This window comes from Cryptomeria japonica, chromosome 11 (genome assembly GCF_030272615.1).
Source record: "Cryptomeria japonica chromosome 11, Sugi_1.0, whole genome shotgun sequence".
NCBI lineage: Eukaryota > Viridiplantae > Streptophyta > Pinopsida > Cupressales > Cupressaceae > Cryptomeria > Cryptomeria japonica.
The window spans coordinates 323,798,689-323,823,766 of NC_081415.1; the positions used below are offsets into that span (position 1 = coordinate 323,798,689).

At 34.0% G+C, this 25,078-nt stretch overlaps 1 protein-coding gene across 1 annotated transcript in view; it reads right to left on the reverse strand.

Annotated features, from left to right (window-relative positions):
* The window catches only part of LOC131860197 (uncharacterized), a 97,330-nt gene that overhangs the window by 35,559 nt on the left and 36,693 nt on the right, over positions 1 to 25,078 (reverse strand). The window contains exon 2 of the mRNA XM_059214575.1: positions 14,824 to 14,962. Within this exon, the coding sequence (XP_059070558.1) occupies positions 14,824 to 14,962 (139 nt within the window). The remainder of the gene's footprint in view (positions 1 to 14,823; positions 14,963 to 25,078) is intronic.

Below are 25,078 nucleotides of genomic sequence, written 5' to 3' on the forward strand. Positions count from 1 at the left end.
GGATGTTGAATGTTGTATGAGTATTATTGTAAGAATAGTTGGATTAGTTCTTCAAACATTTTTATTCCTTTAGGTAGACTTGAGAACCATTCCATGGCTTGTCCTCCCAAACTCCTCAGGAAAAGGCGCATGAGATACGTTTGATCATGCATGAAATCCATACAAGCAACACAAAACTCTTTGACATGATCTTGAGGATCTGAGGTACCATCATATTTGTCAAATTTTGGGATCTTAACTTGTGAAGGGAATGAAGGCATGTATAGATTCTTGTCAAATGGAAAAGGGCATATTGTCTCGAGAGAATATTGTTTTGGGGACTTATCCTTGTTCTTCAATTCTGTGATTTTAGTCCATAAGGCTAGTGATTGTTTGTGTACCATGAGTATAGGTGATTCTTACTTTTTATTAATGAGTGTCTAAAAATCATATCCAGTAGGGAGTTTGGCACCTTGTTTTTCTAATTCTAAGAAATAGTCTTCCTTTTCTCGAGCCAGGATAGCTTTCATCATTTTTTGGAAGTCTTTATCCTTTTGATAGTCACAAATTTGTTTTTCTAGAGGTTCAGTGTCTTCTTTAGTTTCTCTTGATGTGGAATCATTATCGGTTTTGTGAATATTAAGGTTGTCTTTGTCATTGTATTCTATCTCATGCATAGTGGGAGATTCAGGTTCATCAAAAACTGGTACCCCTGATGATGAAGGTTTATCAATGAGCGGGTCCTTCACGTAGTATGGGTTATCTTGATATGTGAAGGGTTGTCCTTTTCCTTTGGCCTCTTTCTCATGAGAACTCTTGGTTTGAGTAGGCATTTTTATGGATTAGTGTGACCTAAAACTGTTTGTGATGTAGAGGTCAAGATCAATTTCAAAGCTAGTTGTTCGGTTAACGTATTTGTTTGAGAGAAGAAACTAAGATTTAGTCTGGTTTCAGGAAAGATCTATCCTACATAAGATGTTTATCTAAGTTGATTCGAGAGTAGTGACTAAGATTCAGTCTAGTTTCAGGATTGATCTATCCTATATAAGACGTTATCTAAGTGACTTAGGTTTGATAGGTAGTTGATTGAACTAGCTAAAAGATGATCGACCAAATCGTGCAATACAAATAGTAGAGGTACATTGTCTTGATCTATTTATGCTTAGGATGATGATAACTAGTATTATGTTTGCTATAGACTTTTTGAGGCAAGTTTGACTGCTCTATACTGACAAAACTAGAGATTCATACAATAGGATTTACTGAGCCAAATGACAATTTAATAGTTCTAGGATGACAATAGTTATGTTTTGTACAAGTTGCTGCCTAGTACCGTATGATAAATGGGTATGTTGAGAATGACAAAAGATTTAGTGTAGTTATGTTTCGTATGACACAAGATTTAGCTTCAGATGATAGACTTTTAGGTTTCGTACGACAGAGGATTGAGCTTAGACAACAAATTTTTAGGCTCGTACAACACAGGATATGGTGCAGGATGATAAATGATCAAATTCGTACAACTGTTCACAAGGAAGAGACTAAAATTTTGAGTTTTTCAATAGCTGAATATGACCAATTGTGAGATGGACTGATTTTTTACCAGGATAGACTAGTTTTGGACATAATTTTGACTTAGGATGGACTAGTTTTGACACAGACAGAGTTTTTGATCACTGAGTTGTTTCTTGTTTTCTCCAGTTTTTGGTATTTCAGTTTTTTCTTCAGGGATGAAAACATAGAAAACATGTGGTATAAATAGTAACTCCAATCACAACATGCAAGCCCTACGAAATTTGGTGAGAGAAGAAAACCTTTTCTTGTAGACTTAGGTACACACCCAATAGCTAATCAGAATACGGCCGCTAAGTCTCATGCAATGGATTCTCAACACCGTATTATCCAACTCCAAATGCTAATGGGGGCATGAAATGACAAGTATCTTGGGAGAGTTACTATCTCTCTTGTACAAAGATTATCCCCCTTTTAGAGGTGAACCAGGTAGATTCTAATTTTTATTGGATCTAGTAAGGGGTCCTTTCATCCTTTACTTCAACTTTAGTTGCTAGGGCTTGTTCTACCGGTTGAGCAACAGGTACCGGTTGATCTTTTTTTATAGCAACAAAAACCCATCCATTGTCTGCTGGATCCTCATCAGAGTCATCAGTCACACCTTCATCAACAATGTAACAAGATTTGTCTTTGTTCTTCTTAAATCTGTATCTCTGATATTTAGGATTAGGCTTGTATGTTCTTCTAGCTTCTTCTCTTAGTCTAGCATGTCTATCAGGGCATCTCAAAGCCATATGACCAATCTTATTGCAGTTAAAACATTTAAAGGGTGATTTACCTTCATACTTACTTCCAATAGGACCTTTAGGCATTTTCCTTGCAAATAGTGCTTCAAGTTCTTCAAGTTCTTCATTCTCCTTCCTAGTTTCCTCAAGTTCTTTTGCATAGAAGGCTTTCCAATCTGATTTTTCAAATGATGGAGTAGATGATGTTGATGCTTTAAAGGCCAAATCTATCTTTATAGTAGCAACAGGACCAAATTCCTCAATTTCAAAAGCTGAAAGTTACTGATGTATTAGGCATTGTTCTCAACTCATTTATAGCAGTAACCTTCATTTTATATGCCGGTGGCAATCCTCTTAAGATTTTTGAAACAATTTCATCTTCACTCAAGGTTCCTCCACAACATTTAATACCCAAAACAATTTCATTTACTCTTTCCATAAAAGTAGAAATCCTTTCATCTTCTTCCATTTTTCAGATGTTCATACTTGACTCGAAAGCTTTCAAGTTTTGCAATCTTGACTGTGGAATCTCCTTCATTCAGTGTTTCTAAGTGATCCTAAATAGCTTTAGCAGTAGACCTATCTAATAATCCCATGATTTGTTGATTTGATAAAGCGCTCAAAAGTGCTTCTCTTGCTTTGTAATCATTCTCCTCATCTTTTGCTAAGGTAGTTGGAGCAGTCTGACCAGCTACAACAATAGTATAACCATTCTTTGTAACTTCCCAGATGTCTTTACCAATGCAATTTAGATGTGTCTCCATTCTGATCTTCCATATCCCATAGTTGGTTCCATCAAGTTTAGGACTATGCTTCTTGAAGTAATTAGTAGTCATTGGATCTCCTCAAGTTGTTAAACTTCTGCACAAGAGGACTAAGCTCTGATACCAATTGTTAGGTCTCAGAGACAACTGAGAGGGGGGGGGTGAATCAGTTGTCAAATAAATTCAAACAAAAAACAACTTAACCAACTTAATGCTTAATACCGGTAAACCAGTTAAGTATGCTGGTAGATAGTGTTAACACTTAATTGCTATACCGGTAAAGATTAATGCATGAAACACAAACATAAAGTCATCCACAACATATAACACCAATACTTGTACATGGAAACCTTGTAAGGGGAAAAACCATGGTGGGAAACCTTACCCACAATCAGATGATATTACTACAGATAGTAAGTGTACATAAATTGGGTCTGCACATGTAGAAAGGCCAACAGCCTAGAGCTCACTGCTCAATCACAAAAAAGGGAGTCACACTAACTACAGTTCGATGGTTAAATCCAATAAGAATGTACTGCACAAAATAACATCTTCATATGCTGGATTCAGTACCGGTGTAATGCTGATATGCTTCCATAAAAACCTAACTTCACCTTCAAATGATGTTTTCGTGTATAGCTCTGCTTAATCTCGCATATACCTTCACTTAATTCTTTTTCGCATTCCACATCCGATCTTACAAATAAGAGCTTACATTTATACCATAACCTAAGACCAATTTTAGTAGGTTGGCTCTACAAGATATTACAATAAAAACATTTTACAAACAATATAATATCTGATGCAATAACCAATTAAACATGTCGGTTTAATGCATTTACAACAATAATAAATCATCTCCATAGCGTACCATGCTGATCTGGAAAAGATAAACCTACCGGTGTAACCCTGGACCTATTTGTCGGTAAAAGCAAATATGCAAATATGATTATACCAATGATTAATTCTTCAAAACAAAGTGTCCACATGATGTCTTCAACATTACCAAGTGTCTTCCATATCATTCCAAGTGCTAGTGAACATTATATCTTGCCAGTGAACCATATACCAGTAACTGTGCAATAGTTACTTGCTTGCCGGTGAATGTTGCTGGATCTCCAAAGCGCTAGTGTTTTAGTAGGTGTTGACATCAATGACAAAACCATACCAAAATACCAACAGGCTGTAGGTGTTTTGATTTTATAGGTTTGGGCTTGGGAGCACCTCCCAGTTTGTCGATCGATTGTAGATGATAGTAGAGAGCCTGGGTAGCCGATTATATATAGGTATGCAGGTTATGTTGTGCAGCCCCATCCGAGCAAGACCGATTTTTGGCGAAGGCAACTAGATGACTTGATAGTCATGGTATGGAGACCTTATAGCGGATTAGAGCCAGCTTTGAAAACTAAGGTTTAATATACCCAAAGGTACGGAGGAGAGCTATTCCCGAGACTGTCGTTGACTTGGTTTTCATCAAATCATGTTTAATTTATAGTCGGTTGGAGTACTTGGCATTTAGCCGTTCCCACTTAGGTTGTTCCCCTCACACTGGCTGTAAAGGCTTTAAGAGTTTTTAAGCTCCTTGAGAGGGCAGGCCTGCTAAAGATGTATAAATCTCAAACAAAGAAAAAGCCTCAAGGGTCTAGATTTCTGATTGTCTAGAAAAAGACAAGAGCATACTCTCCTACCTCTCAGAATCTTCTAAAAACACAAAAGACAAATTTTTTCTTTAACCAGATAGCAAGTTAGGTGCCTTAAAATGAATTGAAAGAATACACGATGTTTGGTCGATTCTCCTTAGGGAACCTGCAAAGAGAACAAATCAGTAGTTATATTGTCTTTGTGCAACAAGCATTTTCTTCGACAGGCGTTCTACAAAAACTTATTAGGCTGTGAAAAATTCTAAGATAGAGAGATAAACAACCAACGATCAGTCGTTAGAATAATCAATTTGAATAGAAAACCAAAATCATGAAATTTGATTTTTTTTTCGCCTTTTTAACCAGAAAAATACAAAGCCGTACGACAGAGTTTACCAGATCATACAATACAAGATTTCTTCTCGTACAATACATAATTCCATTTTGTACGATACCTATAGTTTGTCGTTTCAGCCTATGGGAAATGTCGTACGATATGACGCAGAGACTATATGGATGAAAATCCGAAAAGTCAAAAATCTAAAAAATAACAAAAATAAAAAAAAGTCAGTCTTGGAGGCCGAAAATTGTAGTCTTCGAGCCCCACGGTGGGTGCCAGAGATGTGTGTGTGAAAAAGGGTTTGTAGCTGAAAGCACAACACTTCAATTAAGTCATTACATGTATGGTTAGACAGATATAAGCATGAATAATAAAACCATAACAAATCGACTAATTGCCTTCTAAAAGATGCAAGTATAAGATTGCTCTCAGATTTTTATAAGTAATACCAGTGACTAGAGTACACCAAGACAAAGGATTTAAACTATATGAGAATGATATTAAGCTAAATGGATGCAAGATGGATGAAAGATTCAAGCAATAATGAAATCAAGAAAAATGAGTAAACTAAATATGGATGCAAATAATCTAAAAAAGCACAATGTATTGAATGACTCCAGAGCAAAAACCAGTGTAATAATAATCTCCAAGCGTGTTCTCAAAAATCTCTGGGGTGAATTGAATGAGAGCTGAAGGCTGAATTTATAGAGAATTACAAGAGAGATGATGAAAAAGCTCAATTTAGGATTAATTGAAATAATTGAGAAATCAGGTTCAGTTAACCTTGAGATAGATTCCAATTATAGTTTAATTAAAATGCATTTAAATAAGAAGTCCAAGTTGCATTAGAAAATAATATTTAATTAATTCCATCCACTTGTGATAAAAATAGTTAATTCTTTTATTTATTCAAGAAAATAGTCTTTTCAATGCAATTGAACTTCTTTTTCTGAAAAGCTTTGAGTTCCAATTTTAGAGAATAATTCAATAATTCAATTCATTGCTTTTTTGATTTCAAGTTCTAAATTTAGAAAAAGAAATAATATCTCAATTTTGATTTGTCTCTCAATTCAATTCTTTTATTTTATTTTCAATTCAACTCTTGCTTTGTAATTAATTCCTCTTTTGTAACAAATTAATTCCTTTTTTGCATGATTAAATGGCAAATTTATTAATTAATTAAATATGCTGGGATATTTAATAAATTAAAATAGGATATTTGATTAAAATGATATTCTTGGAATGATTCAATTAATTAAATAAATATTTAATTAATATTGAGTAATTGATTTGCCATGTGACATTTGATGATTAAAGAATTAATAATGTGCTCAAGATTGATTTAATTGCCTTTGGTTAGGACCTTGGTGATGTTGTCGAGATTAGGGGCTCATGGTTTAGATGACTATTTTTAAAGTATTACACTACTAGACTTATAGAATCCACAGGAGGCTGTCAAACCATGTCGCAAATCCCCACGAGGGATGAAGGCCCACTGCCAACTGGGAGGTCCCAGACGACAAATCTAATGGGCAAAAATGACAAAACACAAAAAGAGAGTTTATCATATGAGACACAGTATCATCTCGCACAACAAAATGACACTGGCTAGTTTTTAATGCCATGAAAAAGCAAAAAATTCAACAAAAAATCAAATTTGATGAGATAAAAAGGCACAAGATTAGTCTCTTACCACTGGCTCGTAGTTTCACGGTTGATTATGATGTCTTTGGCGCTCGAATCAGAGCTCCTGGATCAGAATGACCATTTTTATTCGCAGAGTACTTTTCAAATTTCAAAATTGGAGAAGTTAAAATGAATTGAAAATGACACTTGGACCCCTTATATAGCCCAAAACCTAATTTTTCAACTTGCTCCGATGGACATGAAAATTGTACCCTTAGCTAATTTGCTTGTCCTAATTCCATTTTCAAGATCAAAATAGAAATACAAGATCATTCTTCTAGTCAATTTCACATAACTTAGACCACTTAGTGCTTTCATCACATTCTCATTCTTTTCTTCAATTTACACTCAATTTCACTTCAATCTTCGCTAAATCTTCAAATATTCCTATGACAAAATCTTTGTGCTCAAATAATTATCATCGCCAATAATTGCCTAAAATTATGTAACCTCGCTATCTTTCAATTTCACTCCCGAGGGGGCATACTCGTGACCTCATGACCTCATATCTTCAGAGTCGAGAAAATTTTCAAATCTTCATCAAAAGTTGAGCAAAAATATTTTCAACTAAAGAAAATCAAACAAATTCTTATTGCTAGAGGCATCTTAACTTCATCGCTTCATATCAAGTTGAGATTTATTGATCATCTAAATCAAATTAATTGGTAGGAGCATATCGGTTTCATCACTTTAAATCAAGTTGATATTTGCTTTCTTCTGAATCAGTCTTTTAACATTAGTCACTTTCATCGCTTTTCATCAAGCTGATTATTCATTTAAACTCAATCAAAAGTTTAAATAGTATCTTTGATCACACACTCAATCTAAGTAGGTGTTCAGTTTCATCACTTCAAATCAAGCTGGACAGTGTATCTTCGCTCATCGTGTCTTGATCCATCAAGTTCAAGATCAATTTTATCTTCGCTCACTGTGTCTAGTCCAATCAAGTTATAGATCAGTAAGATCCGTTTCTTGGTCATTCAAGTTCAAGTTCAGTATCTTTTCTCTCCATCAGTCTTAGTTTAATCAAGTTCGGGATTAGTATCGCTTTAATCAACTCTGTTCAGTTTCATCACTTCAAAATAAGCTAAAAACCTCGCTCTTCATCTGGTTCATGACCAATCAAGTTCAGAACTAGTATCTCCTAGACATCAACTATTCTTTGAACCAATGCACTGCTCGCACATTAATTCAAAGAGGAGAAAATGTAATACCCTAAAAATGGTCACCTAAACCATGGGCCCTTGATCTCGACAACATCACCAAGGTCCTAACCAAAGGCAATTAAATCAACTTTGAGCACACAATTAATTAATTCTTCATTGATTAAATGTCACATGGCAAGTAAATTATTCTATATTAATTAAATGTTTATTTAATTAATTAAATCATTCCAAGAAAATAATTTTGATCAATTATCCTATTTAATTTATTAAATATCTTATCATATTTAATTAATTAATAAATTTGCCACTAATCATAAAAAGGAATTAATTTATCATAAAAGAGGAATCAATATGCAAAGCAAGAGTTAAATTGAAAATAAAATAAAAGAATTGAATTGAGAGAGAAATCAAAGTTGAGACATTATTTCTTCCTCTAAATTGAGAACTTGAAATCAGAATAGCAATTAAATGAATTTAATCATTCTCAAAAATTGAAACTCAAAGCTTTTGAGAAAAGAAATTCAGTTGCATTGAAAATAATCTTTGAATAAATCAAAGAAATATGCATGGAATTACTTATTTTTATCTCAAGTGCATGGAATTAATTGAATTTTGTCTCCAATGCAAACTCAAACTTATAATATGAATGCATTTCAATCAAACTATAATTGGAATCTATCTCAAGGTTAACTGAATCTGATCTCGCAATTATTTCAATTATCTTAAATTGCGTTTTTTCTTGAATAATCTCAACTACTCATTGCTAATTATCTTGACCGTTGGTCTCTCTTGTGATTCTCTATAAATTTAGCCTTCATTTCTCATTCAAAACACCCTGGAGATTTATTGTTATTGTGTAGTTTTTGCTCTAGAGTCATTGAAGATATTGTGCTTGCTTTTTTGAGATTATTACATCTTAGTTTAGCTTTTTGCATATTTAGTTCAATTATGATTGCTTGAATTCATATAGCTTACTATTCATCCATCTAGCATAATCTTTCATCCATTGAGCTCAATATCATGCTCATATAGATTAAATCATTCATTTTGGTGTAGTCTAGTCATTAGTATTGCTTATACAAATCTGAGAGCAAGTCTATACTCGCATCTTTTAGAAGGCAATTGGTTGATTTGTTATGGTTTTATTATTCATGCTTATATATGTCTAACCATACATGTAATGACTTAATTGAAGTGTTGTGTCTTACAGCTTATAGATACTTATTCCACTTTTCACACACACACTTCCATTAAAAATACAATATTTTTCATCTCTTCCATGGTAACTGGTTGAAATAAGGTGTCATTTATGCTGATCATTGATAAGCAATGGGATAATTGTAAGCAATTCTAAATTGAGATTACAATTCCTAGGTTGATCATCAGACAAGAGATCCTTGTAGAAACTGACTGCCTCTCTATTAATATCCTCTATCTTGGAGTGGGTTCTCCCTTCCTTTTTTTTGATTATGGTAATTCGGTTCTTTGTTCTCTTGGATTTTAGAAAATTTTGATTTTTTTTTGTATTTTTATCACCTTATTTTAGCTGAAACTCTCTCGTGACTTTTGCCTCCAAAAAGTTTCCTCCATGGCTAATATTTCTGCATACTCATTATGAATGGATTTCTTTACTTCAGAGTCCTTATCTAACATGCCCATCTTAATGATTTTTCTATGGAGGATCTCCAAATGGGCTTCCACTCTCTATTTTTCTAAAAATATATTATTGAAGCTAACACTATTCCACTCTTTCAACCTTTGTTTGATAAATAGTAACATGTTTCCAAACCCATGAGCATGATTTCTATCCACCTGGGAGGCCTCTTTCCACCATAGTTCAGCCAATGATCTAATATTTGAATCTTTGGTCCACATCTTTTCATATTTAAAAGGTTGACAAATGGGAATAAAATATTTTTGAACAATGAGAGTGACCAAATAGTGAAGCGATCTTGGAAAGGGGATAATGATGGCTTCAAACACTAATGAATTCTTTTCCCAAGGGCCAACAACACAACATCTATCTAATTTCTCAGCAATATGAGCCCTACCAAGTCTCCTATTGGTCCAAGTGAATGACCTATTCTTGGGAGTAATTTCCAAGAGACCATTTTTCAACACAAAATTTTTGAAATCTTTCTGCACCACCCTAATACCACCTAAACCTCCCCTTTTATCCACAATTTCTAAAGTAGAATTAAAATCCCCCCAACTATAACCATTGATTTCTCGTACTACCTAAACAATTTTGCAACTTGATTCCAAAATTATTTACTTGTCTCTAAGCTTAGCTAGACCATACATATTGATCAAGACATAATAGTATCCAATCATAAGAGAGGAAGTTTGATTAGTTTTCTAATTGTTTTAGTGGTTTTCACTTAACAGGTGAACTGTGTTTGGGTTCCACAATATACCAATTCCTCCTGCAACTCCATTTGCCTCCAGAAAATGATAGTTTTACCTCCCCAACATTCTATATAGAACATCCGAACCATCCTTGGTTTGGTTTCTTCATAGAAATAAAGCATCTTCTTTTGATTGATCAAGAGATCTCTTGATCAACCATCTCTTGTCAGGTTTGTTGCAACCCCTGACATTAAAAGTCAATATTTTCATGGTGCTTCAAGAAGGGTGGTTCCCTTCCCGCTAAAATTTTTTCTCTAACCTTTGGCACAACCTACTACCTCCAACTTCATCCAATTAGGTTTTCTCTCTCTAACTTTTTTCCCCAAATTTGCATGCTTCCATAACTGAATTTGATTGGTTAATGGTTCTCTTATCTCTTATAGATTACTCACCTTCTACTCCCCAAACATCTTCCCCCTCTAAAAAATGCCATTCCAAACCTGCATATTTTTCCTCCTCACTATTACCAAATCTGAGATCTTGATGCTCACTCACCTCCTTTATGTGTTTCACTAGTGACTCTTGAATATATTGAAACATAATTGAAGCTCAGGCCCCTTCAAATAGTACATTCTATTTCTAAGATAAATCCTCCCATATTTCTTTGTTTTCTTTATTACCTAACACCAATATAGCTCCAACTTTAGCTAGATCCTCACCCACAAGATCTATGATTTTATTACTACATTGGATATCCCACAAAGAAAGGACATAACCCTTTGAGAATTATTGCCACCCATTTCAGCTCCTTCATATCCTCTCCCCTAAAGTATTAGGAACTCATCCTTAAAAACAATTATTAAATCTTAGCCTATTAAGTCTTGCCTTTGGGAATCAAAACTCCCCTCCTTAAACAAGCTAAGTAAATATTTTTTCACAAGATTGAAACTAGACTTAGAATCTACAATGTCCTTCAAATCCCCAATTCTCTTGCCTATTTCTGAATCATTCTTTATTACCTTCTGAGATTCTATACTAGCTAGGATCTGATGCCTCAATGTTTTTGTTGGTTAGGTCTACTACTACAGTGTTTTTCCCTTTCAAACCCACACATTCCCCTTCCACATGACCCACTCCTTTGCATGTTCGACAATGATCAAGGATTTATTGAACCACAATTTGTTGATTCTATATCCTCGCGTTAGTCTAGATTTCAATGAAATTGGGAAGGGGAAAAAAATGTCTCCAACTGATGCATATCGAGGCATACATACTCGAGTCCTTCTTTCCAATAGCCTCATCTACTTTAATGAAGAAACCTAGTTTCTTCCCAAATAATTGAAGAGCCTCTGGATCCTAGTATTCTTTAGGGAGGTTATAGATTCTAAGACAAATTGGGATTTCATCAATTAAAACTTTGGTTCATAATCTTTCATGAATAGACCCACCCACCCATGAAAAAGGGTCATTGCTAAGCACCCCATTTTTTTTTCAGTTTTGAGTCTTCACCAATAACCATATAAAAATTATTTAGCATGGTCTTTAGGTCATAGGGGAACTTCCATGTCTCAACACACCATTTATTGACTCGGCTAAAAGTTAGCCATTCCCTTGACCACTTAATAAAGAACGTTGTTTCTCTAAAATGAGAAACTTTATCATTCCACACTTGTGAATCCAAAAAAAAAGAAACAACCTTATTTTTGGTTAGTGGAGGGCATGCCTTGTTACTTTCATCCTTTTTCAAGGGTCCTTTGGTTTCTATTCTTTGGAGATAATGTTCTTTCTATCCTCCCTAGCCTCAAGTAGTGTCTTCAGAAAGTGAGGGCGAAAAGTTTGCCTTCCCCCTTAGCCTCTGGGAAACCTTCGTAGTTCAAAAAAAACCCCATATCTATTACTATAAGGGTATCCACCCCTCTTTGGTTCCTCCCAAGCCCATCTTGGTGGCTTCGAGTATCTTTGTATAATCTACATAAAGCATCTTGCATCTTCCTTTCTTCCTCTGCTGCCATAACCATCTATATTTTGCCTTAACCCTAAGTTTCTCCTCTACATCTCCACTTTGTTTCACCAGAGCTATGTACCTAATTTTCCCATTTTTTTCAAATTAGTATTATAATACTTATTTATATTCTTTATATAATAATAATTTCTTGAGTTATTGAATGATTTATTACCATTTTTTAGTATTATAATTTAATTATTGAATAGTCATAACCATAATTATTATTTAATCTTAATTCTCACTTTAATCATTATTATAATAATAATTAATAATAACTGTATATGGTGAAAATAGAATGTTAAACTCTTGTAAAACCAACAAATATCCAACCACATAAAACCCTAGTTCTACAATTAAGAATCCACCATACACCAATGAAGAACCTAAAACATGCAAATCACAATAAAATAGGAAGATAATACTATTCACATGCTTAGTAGGGTTTGATCTCCATTGTTTCCTATCTCCATTGATCTTGTTTGATATGGTTGCTCTCAGATTTTGTATTGTGCACAAGAGCTCAACAAAAAACAAATTATAGTTGTGTAGATGCTTGATTTCTTGATTGCATCAAATATTGATTCACTTATTCAATTAGGGTTGTGAAAGGATGAATGAATCCTCTTATACAAAGAACACCTTAGAAAATGGAGGGATAAGATTAAGAGGTGAAAGGATAAATGGTTGACTAGGATTAAAGGATAGGTAGAGGAAATAATAAAATATTAGAGAGGTGGTTAAAGACAATTTAAGAGACGAATGACAAGTGTCATAGAGGTAAAAATATAATGAATTAATTAAATAAATAAAGATCTATTTAATTAATAGAAGAAGTGGGACCAATTAAATAAATAAAATATTTATTTAATTTTAGGGAAAGGATAATTAAAATAAATAAAATTATTCATTTAAATAGGGAAAGGCTAGAAGAGGATTAAATAAAAAAAAAAAAAATTTAATTAATAGAAGGCTTAAGATAAAATATTTATTTAATTAGGCTAGGGCAATTCTAGGTGTCTACATTTTGCCCCTCTTTGAGATAATGCAACCTATCACATTGTCTCAAAGAATATAAGATTAACGGATACAACATTTGCCTTAGGATAGGAAGACAACATTCCCCCTCGAGAGATTGGGTGACAATTGTTCAAAAAAATCACAAACAATCGCTCGAAAAGAAAGAACAACTAGAAGGGATAAGGAAAAGGTGATAGGGTTAGGAGGGTGAAAAGTGGTCTAAAAAAGGATCAATGGGGAAAAAATAGAAACAAGAGGTGAGGATAGCCAATTAGGGTTCCACAACCTACATATAGCAACCAAGGGAGAAAATATCCTCATTTGCATCCACAACCTTGAGATATTAGAGAGTAGAGAATCTAAGGAGCCTAGGAGAGCAATTGATAGTTGGGGAGCAATAGCAGTCAGGCTACACTGATTTGATTGAGTTCGACAATTTGAGCGACCTGCAGACATGGACAAGCCAATATGTACCTCAAAATTTCTCAGTCATTTACCATTTAATGCACATTTATTAGGATAGAATGTAGGTTTAGACAAAAAAATGAAACAATCTTTAGGGTTTTGAATGCATCTGCATTAGGTTTGGACATGTATGTGACATGATTATGCATATAGGTACTGTATACCCACATATGTGATTGTAATCATGTTTGCATCTAGTATTTCTATGTTTATGATTTTAGGTCGCACATAGGATATTATGCCACGTATATGAGAAAAATCGCATTTGTGCAAGGTAAAACTATGTATGTGCAATTATAGAACACATAGGTTGACCTTAACATGTCTGTGTCTAGGAAGGATGAAATCAATAGTTCTATGATAGACATATGTTGTCGATTGGATAAACTGTTTAGAGGATACACTCAGACAAGTGCCTCAACTAGGATAGGGTAAATTAGGGCAGGAATCAACAACCATGTGACAAACATGTATAGCCAATTGGATAAATTATTGAGATGATAAATTCAGATAGGTGCCCCTAGTCAGATAGGATGCTAAGATAATCTAGGATAAGCCATCAAATTGATTAAAATTAAGTGAGTGCTCTAGCAGGATAAGATAAAGACAAAGTGTAATGTGATAAACATATACATTGATAAAATGTAGCACCATGTGATAGACATAAGCACTATAAGGATAGAGCCTGATGAGCAATACCCATGTGATAAACATAAGCACCACTAGGCTAGGATAGAATTAAAAACACTATATGATAGACATGAGTACTACTAGGACCAATGCAATTGATATAGTAGATGAGACAACAACTAAGTTAATTTGGGAGGCAATAGGAACTTGGGGAATTTCTTTTTCCTTGACACATTTAGCCAATCTATCAAACTAGTCAGGATTTTCCTTTAAATATTCTACCTCTGACATTTAAATTTTGGTTTTCTTTACATGGTCTATGATGTCAAAAGGTTGGTATTGCAAATTTAATGGAGGGGATTGAACATCACTTGTAGGCTTAGGATTAATAGGTAAATTCTTTGATACATTCAATGAAGAAGGGTTAGGAGTACTTACTTGATTATTCACTACATGATCCTTAGGTAAAGTGGGCAAAGGAGTACCTCTTTTTGCAAGTGATACCCGCAATTGAGGTGTGCCTTTTGTCTTAGAATTGTCACCAGATTGTTGATCAGGCTGATTTGGAACTTGTGAATGAGTGAAAACTGCAAATGCTTCACTCTTACCTTCTTCTTTAGCTTCCTGGTATTGCATGAACTAGATACTAGAGTCACCAGTTAACTCGTTTTACTCCTTTTGAAAGGAATTGACAATATCTTCCAAGTGCAGTTATTCAACAATGTTATCTCCTTGCTTCATCTCATAATATCCCACCAGAGCATTGATAGGAGGTGCTTCAAGGGCCAACCTTTCAGGAGGAGGAGTTAACTTATTCTGATTTATAGTTGCATATCTAGAAGAATTATTGGGATAGGCCATTCATGGAACATCTTTATATGGAGTAGGAAATTACGTTTGTGAAATTTGCTTCTTTAAAGCAATAGCTTTATTTGCAAGTCTTTGAAATATGGGATCGGTAGTAATTGAAGGAGAATTTGGAGTCTCTAAAGTAGAAAAACTTAGTTTAGCCTTGTTTAGATCCTTCTTAATTTTTCCAGTAAGGATCAAGTTATCCTCTATCTCCATGGCCTGAGCTTAAGCCACTACCAAATTTTCTAGAAGTGTTCTTCTTAATAAAAAGCTAACATCAGGCAACTGGGCGTTAACAAAAAAACACTTAATATTCTCCTCAATTGGCTAAGAATTAGTGGGAATTTTATTTTTCAACTTATTTAACTTTGCCACAAAATCCCTCATGGGTTCATGTGGTTCTTTCCTCATATAAGTTAACTGAGTCAAGAGATCATGTGCATCTTTCACTAGTTTGAATTGTGCCTCAAACCGAGTTTTGAGAATATCTCAACTAGTAATAGTTTGAGGTGCCAAATGGTAGAACCAATCTCCCACTGCACCTTGTAGTGTTTCAACAATAAGACATATTGCTACATCTTCAAATTCTACACCAAGACTTCCACATGAAATATGAAAAGTTATAATGTGTTCATTCAGGTGTTGATTTCCATGCCAAAATAACTTGGGAATATTCTTCTGCAAACCTTGTGGAAGAGGATGAAGAGGTGGAGTCAAGTTAAGGGGACCAAAATTCTGCCCCCATGGTCCCTTTGCAACCATTTCTACTAGCTATAGATGTTGATATGGAGGAATTAAAAACCATTGCACTTGTGGAATTTCCAAAGACCTTGGTGAGCTTGAAGCTTCACTTGGAATAGGAGATCTTTGATTGGTAGGTTGAAAACTCCTTGTTCTCTGAAAGGAAGAACTTGCATGTACATGTAAATAATCAAAATGATGCTTTTGAAGAAGTTCAAAGATAGAATATACAACACCTTGATTTATTATCCCACACATGTAACTTTGATTTCCCAGAGTAGAAACTGGTTATGTGCTTGTATCTCTAGTAGAGTCGCTAAAAACTATTGGGTGAAAATTTTGTAAACTGGGGAAGTTACAAAATGTGAATTTTACAACAGTACATGAGATAATACCTCTCATAAGGAAAAATAACTCCTAGTTATAAGGGAAGGCTCCCCCTTTCTACTGCAATCTCTATCTATTTTAAACCTACCTGCTAACTTTACACTAATCCAAGATGTTACAATAACTTAGTTCTTTTTTTTCAGAACAAGTTTTATCCAATTCCTTATTTAGAACAAATTTCTCCTTTTCTCAATAAAATAACTTAAACTTGCAATAATCTTAATAATTTATACTAATTGGAAGAAAAGTGTCCATAAGAGTACAAAGCCTCTTGTTGCTTTCTTTTTCTGAAAATGACTTAAGGGATGAGACTTTTTTAACAAAAAAACTCAAAGTTTCCTTGAAATACTCAAGTCCTATCAACCATTGTAACCCAAGATTGATATATTGTAAGCACAAAGTCTTCCAAGTATATCATAATTTTTTTTACTCTAACAAGACAACTCAATAAATCACAAAGACTTTATCTTATTATCCACTTAATACAAACTCTTTCAGTAAATATCACAAAGCAAAGTTCAGAATAATCTTCTTAAACTCTTCTGATTCTAATACTTTTCACAATAAAAGATCTAATCTAAAGAATGTAGACAAGAATTATATAAGAACATTCTCTCATACAATAAAGTAGTCCCAAGACAAAGATTGGATGCAACTCATTTCTTCTTTAATTAAATTTTCTTAAATACACTATAAGCACAAAAACTTGGATAAATTTTCAATTCTATAAAGTTTTGATGTATATGCAAAAGATGGACAAAGATCCTTATTACAATGAAATCCCTCATATATAAGAAGTGGGATGATGCATAAAAATAGGAAAAGTTACAACTAATTTGTGACCAAGTCAAAATCAGAGACCTATTTGACTTAGGACATGTGCAGTCCTACATGTGTACTAGAGCATATACAAAATGACACTTAAGGTGACTAGAAAAACATAAAAAATGACTAAGTATCATTTTCTTCACATTGATCTCATTTATGAAATTCTTCAAATTTCTGTAGAACAATCTTCATCTGGGCTTCATCAGGTCCTTGGGTATGATTGGTGATGACCTTGACCTATGTAAGAGAATCTCCTAAATCAACACAATATTTATTATGTTTCTTTAGAAGTGAATACAAAAAATCTAGATTGAACTGTAGATAAACTAATTTATCAATATAGGACAAAGAGAAGTCCTCTCTTTCAATCTCAACAACTAACAATAAATTAAATTTCTTGATGACCATATCCATATCACCTACTTTCTAATTTTCATCAAGGAAAGTACAAGGAATTTTTGATATCTTGTCAACAATCTCCTTCTTTTTGTCTGCACATTCCTTTTGAGATTTCCTCATATCCTTGATAAGTTTCTCTAGAACATTCATTTAATGCTCTAGTGCCTCTTGCTGCTCAACATACATATTACGAGAAGGAATGACACTATTTTGCACAAGATCATTTGAGTCAAAATCTCTAGGTTTCAACCATGCATCAAAATCTTTTTCCTGTGCTTCTAACTCTTGGGAGAAGAGTTCTATGGTGTTATCCACCTCAGTTTTTATGACATCAATAAATTTAACTATGGTGACAGCTAAGCTAAAGAGTCACACACCTTGGCTAAGCATCCTATCCATCAATTCACCCATTGCTCTACTTCATGAAGCTTCTTGCTCAACTCTCTTCATAACCTATTTATCCAGTGATGAAGTCACTGATTTAATGGCCTCAGAAGCCTTAGTCACCTTAGTTAGCATAGTTGTTCAACCTATGCTTTAAGATTATCCTTCTTGATTTTATCTTCATCATACCTAGAAACGAGGGCACCCAAAGCTAATTGAACATCTCTTGCGATAGAATCATGAGTTTGTTTTCCCAATTCAACCCTATTGATGATATAATCTGATTCTTGGATCTGATCAATGTCCTTATCAAGAGGAGGAATGACAATCTCTACATATTTATTTCTAGCTTTATCCACCTTCACCCTTGATATAGTCTTGGTTTTCTTGGTGGTCTTAGGTTTGATGGGGATAAGATGATTGAAATCAAAATCATCTAGAGAAACAACTTGTTTCTTCCTCTTAGGGGCATTGGAGATCAACCATGGTAGCAAGGAGAAATCATCCTCAATAGTTGTGACTAAAGTTTGAGGGATCTATTTGATCTTGAGAAGTAGTAGTCATAATATGTGATGTTGTGGTCATAATAATAGGAGGATTTTTTATAGATAACTCATTGGATCTAGGAACCATCTCTATCATGAGCTTATCAAAGTCATCCAACATGGTAGCCGACACTTTAGACAAATTTGGGAAAGTAGAGAAAACATTCTCAATATTGTCATGCAAGGTATCCATGGCAGACTTATTAGCACTAGTGGAAGAAATATGTACAATTGTAATAGGAGTGACACATGTGATAGTATATTCAAAAGATTCTAATTTAGTGGTATAACTAGGAGCATGCACCATAATAGAAGAAGAGAAAGATAACTAGGGTAGGGATTCATGGGACTTATTTGATTATGGTAGTTATTCTTCATCATATTCATCATGCTCTTCATTATTCCCCTACTCACCTTCCAATTGATCAACATTGATTTGTTCCAAGTCAGGATTTTCATCATCCAAATGCTCATCTTTCACTTTAGACTCTTTTGTCTCTAGAACATTTGAACAAAATGATTCTCCTTGGGCTTTTCCTTTGTTTGCCCCAACTATGAAATTCAATTTTGGAGCCTTTTGAGGAGTGGCAAAATCCCATTTATTCTTTGTTCTAATTTTTGACCTCCTACCAACAAGCCCAGTTGTATCATCATTTGAACCAATAGAAAAATGTTTCAACTGAATTCCCTTGCTTGAAATCCAAACATTATTATTTGGCAAGAATACTTTGGAATCTGTCTTTGAATGAGAGGCAAGGGTGTAGAGGAAAATTTCTTTTCAACATAGGTAAGGTCTAGGACATTACCATCCTCTTCTAGATCCTTTGGGATATTTTCTAGATCAATTATTGAATTTGGCCCAATGTGAGCGGATAGTAATCAAGCATCCTGATATCATGCTTAGTTCTACAACCAATCTCAATGTCTTCAATACAATGTACATGCACATATGATTTTTTAAAGTTTTTTTTCTCATTCCTCTATAATCAAAGTCTCTCCTAGACTTGAAGAATCTCATAGTTACTCTCCTCATCTCTTCTTCCATTGCCCTAGCCTTGAAAATTGAGTTAATAGAGTACCTAGAAATTGCCAAGGAGAACTTTAGAATTGTTTTGTGAGCTAGATTGTGCTTCATGTGACATCACCATCTGACAATCCAATTCCATCAAAACAATTTTATCTGATGGATATCTTGGGAGCATGAAAGGTTCAACATTAAAGAATCCCACCCTTAGATAGGTGAAAGTAGGGAATTGTAGGAAGATGCACCCATATTCGTTCATTATTTCCCAAGCATGATTTTACACTCTCTGGTTGTATAAATTTTTATTCAGTAGGCACATGTGATAGCCAAATAATGCAAAATTTTCTCTTTAGAAATGATTGAAACTATTCTTCAACACCAACTGGTTATAGTACTCATATACAACCACTTGCCTCCTATCTCTTAATGTAGATAGTCTTGGGAAATGCCTCATAGTAGCTATTACATATACCAAATAAGATGTCATGTAGAACTTGAGATTAGTTGGCACTTTGGTGAGTTGTTCACATATGGCATCGCTTATCTTCTTCTCCCAAAATATCTTCTCCTTGTTTTGTTTGATGACATGGATGTATTGACACATCCATTCATAGTAAGTGTTTGAAGTGGGAAGTCCTTTTATTCTACTTAGGAGAGTGACCAAATCATTAACATATTCATTAAGATCACTCCTAGGAAAGGTCTTTGGCCACTTGGTAATTCTAGGCCTTGGGGTCTTTAACCAATTGTCATTCATATTCTTCCTACATTTGTCTGAATTCCTATTATTATAGGCTTGTGCTGACTGCATGGTGATATCAGAGTACTTATCAATCTTGGGACACTTGAAGATAGTGTCAAAGAAGTTTTCATCAAGTTTGATTAATGTTTTGCTACTTGTTTCCATCACGCTCCTGGTAACATGATCAAAATGATTTGCAGTTGTCATGACAAATTTAGGATCCTGAGTAGACATGGGGAAAGTTGAAACTAGATTAATACCAATATTGATGGTGAATTCCATCTTCTAGTATGAAGGTGGCTACTCTATTCTCTTAATAAAATTTGTTAGTTTAACATGACCTTTCTCAGTGTTCCTTATATGATCAATACTTGATGAGACCGACGATGGTGGGAAGACAAAATGTGGATCTTGCTTCTTGAACTTTATGGCCTTCTTGCTTGGAGATGGTTCTGTCATCTTTACAAGAATAATACTATAGAATAGATAAATCATTATCACTTGAGAAGAGCAAGCATAAATTATCTTGACCATTTTGAGCCAAAGAGGATCATGCATGTGCTGCATTTGGTGATATTAGGGTTGCAAAAACCCTCATTGCATCATGGTAGTACAATTGCAAAGAAGGCCTATGAAGTTGTTGGTTCCCAAATCAATAGATCTCCAAACTCTAAAGATTTAGCCACTTTCTTATCAACAGGTTAAATCCCAACATCGTTCATTGGCCAAATCCAACCTTGAACTTGTTGATATCCCAAGGTGGGTAGACCTTAATAATGCCTTAAGATAATAGACATATGCACTGGATGACATTGTTATAAAAAGCAAACGTCTCAATGAAAATATACCAATGAAAGCATTAACACCTTAAATTTTGGCTATAATTTTGGTATACTAACTCTCACTCAGTGATTGAGACTAGTTTAAAGTTATTCCCGATCCTACTCCTATTGCAAAAATATAAAAGGTGAAATAAGAATGATTTTGAAAATGTAAATTGGGCCAGTGCCTACTTTGGGTAAATAGAGTCCAATCTACAAGCAATCAACACTTTATGATATACACTCAATAATCACTTTCAACAACTTATGACTTGTATAATTTGCTTAAAAATAATTACAACATGAATAACATACAATCATACACACATTGCAGTAACTTTGAAGATAAACTTTAACTCTTTCATTAAAAGAGACCCATATTCACAATTACACATTCTTGCTCGAGGAAGACAAATTCGCATGTCATTAACACAATAATTCATACATTTGAACATAAAGGATGAAACAACCTGAAAATGGTTTTCTTTCATTAATATTCAAAAACATACACATACATTATAATAGTGGACATCTATAGAAAGGAAATGTTCACTCTCTCTATTCCTCTTACTAGTCCCTATTACATACTAGGAAATTTTTCCTAGAATCCCTTCACACTGGCCCCAATTTCCCTTTTATAATCACAAGGAGAAAAACAAGCTTTAGGTCGATTGTGACACATGTCAAAATTTTACAGATTACAATTATCAAAATGCTACAAAGTAGCTTGAGACAAGCCTTGTGTGCAAATATTCATAGTTCATTAATTGCAAATATTTGCAAGGGTTGTACCTAGGAACTGGAGCTTCAATATATGATGAATTCATTAGGTGGTCCCTTTTGTACTTGTACTTTCTAAGGTAGGAACCTTGGTCTTGGAGCTGGAGTAGGTGCACTAGGAAATGCATGAGGTATTTGATTTCTCCAATCAACATGTCCAAAATTGGAGATCTGTATAGAAAAGATAAAAAGAAGCATACCAAAATGGACACAACCTTAATTACTCTTCCTCCTTGTCTTGATCCTCTTCCAATGAGCAATATTTATTCTACCACCCATCCACTTCATCCATCAACCAAGCAAAATAATTCAAACTTAGCAATTTATTCATAGGCTCGTTGGTTTTGGGGGCAACCACATCCTCTACAATAAATTTATGATACAAAAAATCTACATTAAGAATCTTGTCAATAATTAAGTGATATGAATCTTGCTTATTGGGGTCTCAAACAATCAATTTCAAAATTACATCCACTGATTCTTGGAAGTCTATCTACCACCTGTCAAGCTCTTTTATCTATCCTTCACTTGTCAAAGTTGAAAGGATATAATCCTTTTGTAAACCCTTGAAAGAATTTATCTTCTCTTGCCACTTCTTTTTTTCCTCCTCCACCTGCAGAAATTCCTTAATCATTAAATTATAATTTATCCATGTGGCAATCACACCTGGATGAGCATTAGGCATATTTTTAACTACCAAGAGAATCTCCTTGAGTACTAGGCCTTTGGGGAACCATGTGACCCTTAATGGGAAAAAGAATGAAATAATTTAATCCAATTGGTCCTTGAATTGGACCACACAATAATAGGAAGAATGCACTTCATCTAATTTAGAGATAACTTTATTTCCCACCTGCAAAATTGTTGCCTTCTTTATTTCCAAAAATCTATTTGCAGATTCATCCTTTATCCTTTGCAACTCCTCTTGCATCTTTTGCATCTCTTCCAACTATTTCTTAGTCAATTTTGTGGCTTCCCCTATAGCTACCTCCTTTTTCAATTTGATATTATCAAAATATAATTTTTTATGGTCAGCTTGCAAGGCCACATGCATTCTCTTAAGCTTCTTGTGCTTCTTTTCTAAATCCTCTACCACCTCTCTTGCAAATTGTGCAACATGCATAGATATTATTGTAACTTCAAATTCCAATGTATCTACTACAATTTAGACAATAACATCCCCTACTTTACGTTCAACTCCATGCAAAACTATGGACTTATCAATATTTGGGGCTTTTGTCCATAATGCAAATGCTCTTATACTGGGGTTAAACCCAGACCCATGTGATGGGCCTATAAATTGACTATATTATTTCATGTTTTATGATACTTTAACTCATTTTTACAATGTCCTTCCAAGTCATTTCCAAATATTACCTTGGTTTTGTGAAGCGTTAACTAGATTTAATGGTGTTTGATATGCATATGTGTGTCTAGCTAGTTGATGTTAAATAAATGTTAAAATTATAATAAATGGTTATTATTGAATGAAAATTACTTTGGAATGATTAACATGTTTTTTTTGAGTGGTTTGATTCATTCATATAGGTAGAAGAAAGGAGGAGAAAGTTGGCAATTGATAGATGTAACAGTTGACTAAAAGTGCAGAAAAAGTCAAAATACCAGTTTCAATAAAATGGGAATATCTCACTCATTTCATAACAAAATTAAGATTTTAAAAATGATCCAAAAAGCTTAAAAGGAGATATAAAATGGGTTTAAACCATTTGAGCTGATTCACAATAGTTAATGAGCAGTAATAAATAAAAGTTGACTAAGACAAACTAGCAAATTTTTCAAGCATCAGTTAAGGATTGAGTTGAAATTCAACTTGGACTCTTCTACCTCTTCATGAGTTCATTTATTTGGAGTTATTAAAGTGAAGGAACATTGGATAAGTTTGTGGAAACAATATTTGATGATCCATAAATAATTATAATAAATTTTGTACACATGTTTAGCCATGACTGTACTTTATAGTTGTAGAGTTTGAAGAGGATTAGAACTCTCTCAACTCTTGTTAGTTTAATCTTTATTACTGGTCATGAATAGAATAAGTCATCTCCTTACTTTCATAGGAGAAATGACATTTTTAATAATTTTTTGAGTTTGTAATTACTTCAACTCTCAAGCCTCAAGCATAAATCTGAGATTTTCTTGAGTTGTGTTAAAAGTAGTGTTGAAAGTAGTGTTGAAAGTATTGTTGATAGTAGTATTAAGAATAGTGTAGAGAGTATCCAGTTAGTGTCGAGTCTTGTTAATGGTGTCCAATTTCAATCAGAAAGTTTGATATATGTCCATGTAATATTTTATTTTCAATAAGAAGATTATTTGAGAATGGAAGCTTGTCTATTGAAGATGAAATGCTAATGACAGATTGAAGCAACTCAAGCAAGGGCCACTTGAGGAACTATGATTTCATCAGAATTTAGATTTGAAATAGTTTAGATTATTATTCATTATTCTTTACTTTAATTAGTGATCTGGTTATGATAGGTTTTGTTTTCATCATATTTGATTTCACTAGTTTTAGAACAATCGTCTTCCAACCACTGTTGTTGCAAATAACTAGTCATCCTACAACCACTGTTGTTGCAAATAACCAGTCTTCTTGCAGCCATTGCTGTGTAGTTAGTTTTATTTCCTGCATTGTTATATTTTCAGTTTAGTTTATTATTTTGAGTTAATTTTCCACACACAACTGATACAATAACTTAGAAGGCTTTTATAGTGCATATACAATGATGTCTCAATTCAAGTTCACATCCTTGGGTTGATAATTAAATGTAGCTTCTAGTTCATGAAGGGTTGCTTAGTATGGATAAAAATCCTTGAGTTGTGAATTAGTATTCCAACCTCTATTGGAATTGAAAAGCTCAATATTTTTGGTGCTTTTGCTGAGGATGAGTTAAGTTGTGAGAGTCACTAAGTTGTTTTAGAAGTCAATGCAGCACAATAACCAAGAGCCAATATCATTTGCAGCAAGTTTGCAAATCAATGAAGATGTGTTCTCTAACATCATAGAGCAATTTTGTTCATCTATTGATGACAAGGTGCTGGTTTGTGAGAAGGTAAAGGAAGATAACCTTGTATTGCAAAATGAAGAAGTTACCATACACAAAGTTGTTGAATGTGATGTCAAATCAGAACTCTTACTTCAAGAAGAGAGCTGCCATAAAGCTGAATTCAGTCCTCTAATGCTGAAAATTAAAGAAGATATTGATGAAGACATGTTTT